The 7,537-nt window shown below is 36.0% G+C and overlaps 1 protein-coding gene across 1 annotated transcript; it reads right to left on the reverse strand.

Moving 5' to 3' along the window:
• Window positions 1-2,137: 2,137 nt before the first annotated feature.
• bsx (brain-specific homeobox) lies at window positions 2,138-3,427 on the reverse strand (the record flags this gene model as incomplete). Its single annotated transcript, XM_083568257.1, has 3 exons — window positions 2,138-2,380; window positions 2,477-2,667; window positions 3,175-3,427. 3 exons carry the CDS (start codon window positions 3,425-3,427, stop codon window positions 2,138-2,140), a joined length of 687 nt encoding a protein of 228 aa, XP_083424383.1.
• Window positions 3,428-7,537: the final 4,110 nt, after the last annotated feature.

Genomic DNA, 7,537 nt, shown 5'->3' on the forward strand with positions numbered 1-7,537 from the left:
CTATATTTTGAAAGTGATAATCTCCCCCCCTCTTAAAACAATCTGGAGCACCTACCCTTTTAATGGAAGCCTTAGATCGTTATCAAAGAGCTATTTGCTCGCATGTAATATTTTAATTAGATTATAGCCTCTATTTAACCCATCATGGCCGCTTTGATGCTTCGTTGTTTTTCGGCGTCAAGCCTCCTCGCGCGAGCCTCATAAACGCACGGTCTTTTGAATTAATGAGGACTTTTCTACGACTCTCTTTACCTCTCTCTCTCTCTCTCTCTCTCTCTCTCTCTCTCTCTCTCTCTCTCTCTCTCTCTCTCTCTCACATGCACACTTTCTCGCCATAGAAATCGGTTAATTGAAGGAGTTTCTCTCTCTCTCTCTCTCTCTCTCTCTCTCTCTCTCTCTCTCTCTCTCTCTCTCTCTCTCTCTTGATGAAGGAGGTTGCATTAGCATCCCTCTTTCTTCCTTTTTTTTTATTGGTCCCAGGCTTTGATGTGCGCGCGGCGCCGGGGCCCTTTTGCAAATGAGCTGATGAGGCCGCCATTAGAAAGAGCGGCGCTCTAATCGAACGCTTAATCTTTTAATTGATCACCTTCCTGCTCGCCCAGACAGCTTTTTTTTTTTTTACTAATCAAAGTTATTTATTTATTTATTTATTTATTTATTTATTTATTTATTTATCTATCTATCTATCAAAAACGGCATTTCGTATTGTTTTTTTCGAAGGTGCACACATCCTCCTCCCCTCCATTAAGAAGAAGAAAAGGAAAAACATGCATTCAAGAACGCTTTAAGACTGGCGCGAGCTTCTGTACATGTGTGAGCTGATAATAACATGCAATACTTATTTTTCAAAGGTACTAATAAACGTAAAACATTTAAGACTTTGATTGAAAAAACAAGCATTTACAAAGTAGCCTTACTTTTCATAATGAATGCATGCAGTTTAGACGTATAAAAATGCATTTTTAAAAAAAATTCTGTTCTGTAATAATGCAAAAAGAAAAAAGAAAAAAAAAGAAAGCATATATATCCGTATTTAGAGTGACATGCAGAAATGGACACCCACAAATAAAGGTGTCTAACTAATCTTGGTTTAGTAAACCTATTTAATAATAGCCTGATAACAGAAATGCAAAATATAAAACTAACGTTTAAAAAAAGAAAAGATTCAGACAGATTTACTCGCACATTTTTTTTCTTATTATTTTTCATAAAAACGTCGTTTGTTCAAAAAACCTGCTTTAGTTTTAAAAAATGTTTTATTTAAAATTTTTTGTGAAATAAATACTAATAATCCAAAATCATTCAGCGCCTTACAAGCTTTATAATAAAGCGTATAAAAACGAGCAGCGTTTGGTGTAATAATAATAATAATAATAATAATAATAATAATAATAATAATTATTATTATTATTATTATTATTATTATGTAAATATAATTGTAATATAAATAATACTTTTTTGTTGTATTATAGTTTTTACTTCTTGTGGTTCCTTGAAACTAAGGTATTCCAGACCTGTTGTAGATCAAATAACAAAAAAAGGAAAGGATGAGCTGAAACTGATATTTTGCTTTGAAAAACTCATAATTTCTTTGATAGTTAATTTACTGTACATTCTTTTTTTTTAACATGTATTTTTTGCATGAACAAAAGACACACCACAGTTTTAGAGCTGATCAACATTAGGCGTCAACAGCATCCGCAATCACTGCCGCGCTCTCGCTATCCAGCAAGTGTAAACTGAACAAGTGCTATTATATACCAGGATCATATTTACAGATTGTCATATATAATATTTACTACCCTTCCCATATTTACAAAAAAAAAAAAAAAATCAGTTTAATCAGGAATTGTGCTATTTCAGATCCGATCATTTCATTATAGTCAACAGTATGGGCGAATGGGCTGTAATAATAATAATAATAATAATAATAATAATAATAATAATAATAATAATCATAATCATAATCATAATCATAATAATAATAATAATCATAATTTTAGTATAGTCATAAGCGCTTGGAAAATAAATGGTTATTAATTTAAATATAAAAAAGGAACAAATCTCAATAAAATTTTCTATCTAAAAATGGAGTAATCGGTATGTACATGAATGGCTTAAGTTCATATTTTTCACTTTATAGTAAATGTTCAGGGGAGCAGATGTCGTCCTCAATATCGACCTCGTCTTCGTTTTCGTCCACCGTGTATCTATCCGGACTCATGCCATCTTTCGGGTCTCCTGCGCTTTTGTCATGCAGCTCGCTTGCGCTTGAGTTCTCCAGAGATCTGTCCGAGTCTCCTGGGATCTTCTGGTCCTCCTGTGTTTTCCTTAACTGCTTTTTATGCTTCATCCTTCGGTTCTGAAACCAGGTTTTCACCTGCGCAAAAATGGATCGGAAAGAAAAAATACGGTTTAGGAATGAACTTCCTGACCTTCTGCATGTTGGGGTGATGTTGAGCTCCTGTGGTTTTACCTGTGTTTCTGAGAGGCTGAGTGCTGTCGCCAGCTCCACGCGCTCCGGGGTTGAGAGATACCGCTGCATTTCAAAGCGCTTTTCCAGTCCGGAGAGCTGCGAGTCTGAGAACACGGTGCGCGCTTTCCGGCGCCGGCAGTGTTTTCCTGGGAGTTCGGGGTGATGCTGGAACAACGATGGCATCTGCATGCCTTTACAAACGAAGAAATTGTTCATATGAGGAAAAAGTATACGAGATGTAAAACATGCACGTGCGTAAAATATCATAGAATTCCATTTCACGGGTTTGTCATTTAGATCGAAAATGAGCTCAATCCTATTTGATAATAAAATATATTTGAATTGAAATATCTATGTTGAAACATTGCGTCATATTTAATTCCTATTTTAATCATATTAATATTCCATACAAAGTTTATGCTCTTTATACAAAACATTATAGTTCAACGAAATAATATTAGTCAGAGATAAAAAAATTAAAAAAGCTTGAATTTTTTCATCCCTTGGATTCATGCCGAAATGATGCATTGCACAGAACCTGTGCCATATGCCGGGTTTTAATGTAAAAAAAAAATAAATAAATAAATAAAAGAAATGTAAAAAAGCAAACTGCATTAAAAAAAAAAAAATTAGCATGTAGATGAAATGGCAAAAATGTAGTGCGCATTGCACCAGATGTGCAGAAAAATAGTTCTTACCCGAGGTGAAGAAGTAGGGGTGATGCTCTGGTTTGTGCAGCGGATGGTGCGGATGGGAGGCGAGGATCGGGGTGGGCATCAGTGGGTATCCGTATTCGAGCAGAGGCATCCGAGATGCGAGCGAGTTGGAGAAAGGGGATGGAAACACATCCCGCAAAGGTTTAGGCTTGTGGAGCAAAATGTCTTCGATGAAGAAGGACGTTGACCTCTGTGTGGGCATCTGCGCGCCCGGAGACGTGTAGTTGAGGTTCATCTTGAAGGAGTCGGGCCAGAGCGCAGTTGCTGGTTTGCGCACAACGAAAACCTCCAGGCCGCTTTACCTTCTTCTGCAAAGCTTTTTTTAGGGGGAGGGAAAAAAACAGAAAAAACGTAAATGTGTCCGTCTATTGCACGGTCAGGTACATTACTATTTATTGGGGGGTGAGTGACCGGCGGCAAATTGCGGTGGAGAACGTGCGCTTGGCCAATCACGCGCGTGCGGGGCGGAGAATTGAATTAGTCCTCTATGGAGTAATTAGAGGGGCGGTGGCGCAGAGGGAGGCCGAAAAAAAACCCTCCTGCACTCAAGCTCGACTCTTGTCGCCTTTTTACCAGGCCAGTGCTTATTTAAACACACTGCTTCATTTCTGTGCACAGAGAGTCTATATCCGATTATTTCACCAGTGATCAGAAAACCTGCTAATGTTATTCCGCAAAAAAAATGCACTAATGATTGATTTTCACATGCAATAATCATTTCATATTATTTTGCAACTTTTAGACGCATGCATAATAGGTCCAGTTTTGTGAAATGCAACCTGTTGTTTTCGTGCATGAGCTGCATTCTGAATTTTGCACCTTGTTTTTGCGCAAAATGTTGCACCCCTAACCTAATCCGTAGTCTGTTACTGTGAGATTTTGTTTAATTGTAGATATTGAAACCCGCGCAGAGACAAGTGTGCTTGAGCTGCGTCTCAGCTGAGGGGGCGTAATTTGCTGCGATCGTGCTGTCATCACATCTCCAATCACTGCGGTTAACGCTCAAAAGGGTTTCATTATTGGCAGGAGTCTTGCAGCAATGCTATTAGATAATTAGGGAGGATGTTACAGTGGAAGTTGTAATCCTCAGGCGCGAGCTCAAAGAATTTCATCTGATCAGGTGGGTAGAGCAAATAAAAAATGTTTAATTAAGGATTGCAATCACTAGCTTTTTTTGTATTTGAGAAAGAAAATATGCATATTGGAAATATTGCCATATATTAAATCTGTCTTAATAAGCATGCATGTATTAGTGTTTCTCTTTTCCCAACTTGAAACATATGAAAATAAAATCAAATCAAATGACACATTTGCTAAATAAAAAAAGATAAAATGTGTGCACACGAATGGCGAATAAAAAAATATAGCAAGCCACTAAGTATTCAGTGCGATTTCAACGAATTCTCGTGTTGCACATGGAGTTTCTCACGAGCTCAACGCCTCGTATAACTTGATACTTTCATTGCAACTGCTTATTTGGCAAAAGGTGGTAACTAGTTACTTTTTAAGGCAGCCTGAGAAAGTAAACGAATTAATGGTGATGAAATCGCCTTTGCTTTCGGAGGGGTCGATGGAATCGGCGCAGTTAAGCGGCTTTCAAAAAGCCATTTTAATCAAGGGAAATTGGGAGCGCGCGCGCGCGCTCTGCGGCGTCCCACCTGAGCGGCGCGCGCTGCTGTAAGAGGATTGCGGTATTACCGACATGGACACATCTGCTGAAAACAACACTCCTCACCCTGACACCGTGAGCTTACTTATAAGTCCTCACAGTAAAAAAAAAATAAAAATACTAAAAAAAAATATATATAAAAAAAAATCACGGGTCATTTAATGGGGTTTTAAATAAATAAATAAATATTGATCTTGCAGTACAGTTAAAAAACAATTAAATTAATCATGCATACAAAAATAAACAAACAAATAAATAATTATTGATCTTGCAATAGAGTGGAAAAACAATCAAATAAAAGATAAACGATCGAAAACGGTCGAAAAGATTTATTAGGGAGTAATTTGTATTTTGCTCATTTTGAATTTGACAGATTTTGTATTCTAGAAGATGTTGCATTAATGCTGCTAATAGTGTCTGATCTATTTCTGCTCTCACAATACATCCAATATTTATTCGAGTGACCTTCAAAGTGACATGGATAACAATAGCCATTTTTTATCTTATGATGACGCTCATATCATAAACAATGCAGTTTATCATAGTTAATAAAATACATCTTTTTATTAACGCAGGAGGATAAAGAATCATTAAGGACTAGACACAGTTATCTTACACATTGTTTTTTATGACACCACTATAAATAAACAGAAGCAGACACAAATTTAATAAGAAGGGTAAAACTAAGTATTTTCTATGTAAACTTTAGTTCCTCTGTATGCAGATTAATGAATAATAACAAATAAATGGTGATGAGAAAGCAACTCGTAGTGAACATCATAAACGGGGAAGCGAATATGATAACATTTCATATAGACATACACTAAAAAAAAGTGTAATATCTCAGTTATATATGCCACACTTGTATGACAAAATTCTTTAAAAACCAAAGCAGTAATCAGTGAATACTGAAAATTCTGCATTTTCTTAAATGAATGAGTGCACAAAATGTATTGTGTTGAACACCTGAAAAAAACCCTTGAAGCCAAAATGCTATCCAGATGCAGGATAAAGAGAATCATAGCAAACATAACATCTGGCATATTCATTTATAAACACATTTATTAACTCAACCATGGACAAAACAAATAGTGCATTTTACTATTACTGCTACCATTATTATTATTATTATTATTATTATTATTATTATTATTATTATTATTATTATTATTATTATTATTATTTTTATTATTATCATCATCTTTATCACTAATGTTAAAATAGTAAGAAAATCATGCATTGCAAGGTAGCAGTAAATTTTTACATTTCACAGAGAAATTAAATAAAAAATTGCAAAATAGAGCTAAATAATATTTAACTCCAGACTTTTATTTTGTATCATATCTTGTATTTAATCATTAGACTGCTTACTAAAGTCACTCTAAATACTTTGACCACAAAAAGGAATAGTCATTAACTTATGCTGGAATGAAGAAGAAACTATAATTATCCCCGTAATAAACCAATTACCATTTGAATATAAAATTGCTCTTATAAGGATTGTCCAAAAGTGTTCAGGGTAGAAAACAATTTGTGTAAAGTAAAGTAAATCAGAATGCTTGGTTATTATTTCAAAAACATGCACCTACAATTACACCGGTTTTCATATTTTCTGAGAAAACTAAAAAGCCATTAAATTCAGAGCATTCACGGTATTAACAGAACATGTATTAATTAGAATGATGTTCCAGGTTATTTCCTACATATTTTTTTTTGGATCATTTCCCATGTGTGTCGTATCTTCACTGACCCTGGTGAATATAGTAGCTTGAGTGATGGCACTGCATCCAATAATCTGTTGCTGTGGAAACGATCAGAAGTATATTCCTCACTCCGGCACAGAGCAGCCCTCCCATAAAACTGCACAGTCTGTGAGTGCAGAAAAATCTACACACACAGCCAAGGGTATATACGCAGACACAATAACATGTACACACACACACACACACACACACACACACACACACACACACACACACACACACACACACACACACACACACACACACACTCACTAGGGTTATGCTAGCATTAAGGGCCAGTGGTGCCCCCTCTCAGCAGCTCAGCTCTTCACTCTGAGGGGCCTAAGTGTCTGTAATTGCATTGTAATGAACACATTATTTCCACAGAGTGATCTGAGAGGTCACAATCATAAAATCTCCTCTCATCACACCCCCTCTTTCCATCTCTGTGTCCACATTTCTGCCTTTCTTACAAAATTAGTCTGCACAAGCTGGACAAACATAGAGCACATATATACCTATTACCCATTAGCAGCCACCAGATTGATGAAAAAAATGGGAAAATTATATCAATTTCAATATTTTATGTTCACACCCAAAACCATTTCATAAAAACGAAGCAGACCCATTTTCACTTCTGATGTGTTGCTATTCTTAAATCTATCATTCTCTGCACTGTTACATTAAAACAACCCCTTTTTTCTTTTCAGACTTTTCAAATTTCACACAGTTTCACAATACTCAGACATAAGGCAAAAGAAAGTGTGAACCTTGAAGTCAATTGGCAGGAGGGGGCATCCCGGCTTTTACCTGACACACTCAAGTAAGTGTCTGTAATGTTAATACATGCTGTGTTGAGATTTCCACAACATTTCACCAAAAATAATTCTCTTTAGTCCAGGATATTTATATAGATCTATTCCAGTCCAGATGT

The sequence above is a fragment of the Silurus aristotelis genome, assembly GCF_946808225.1.
Source record: "Silurus aristotelis genome assembly, chromosome: 18".
Taxonomy (NCBI): domain Eukaryota; kingdom Metazoa; phylum Chordata; class Actinopteri; order Siluriformes; family Siluridae; genus Silurus; species Silurus aristotelis.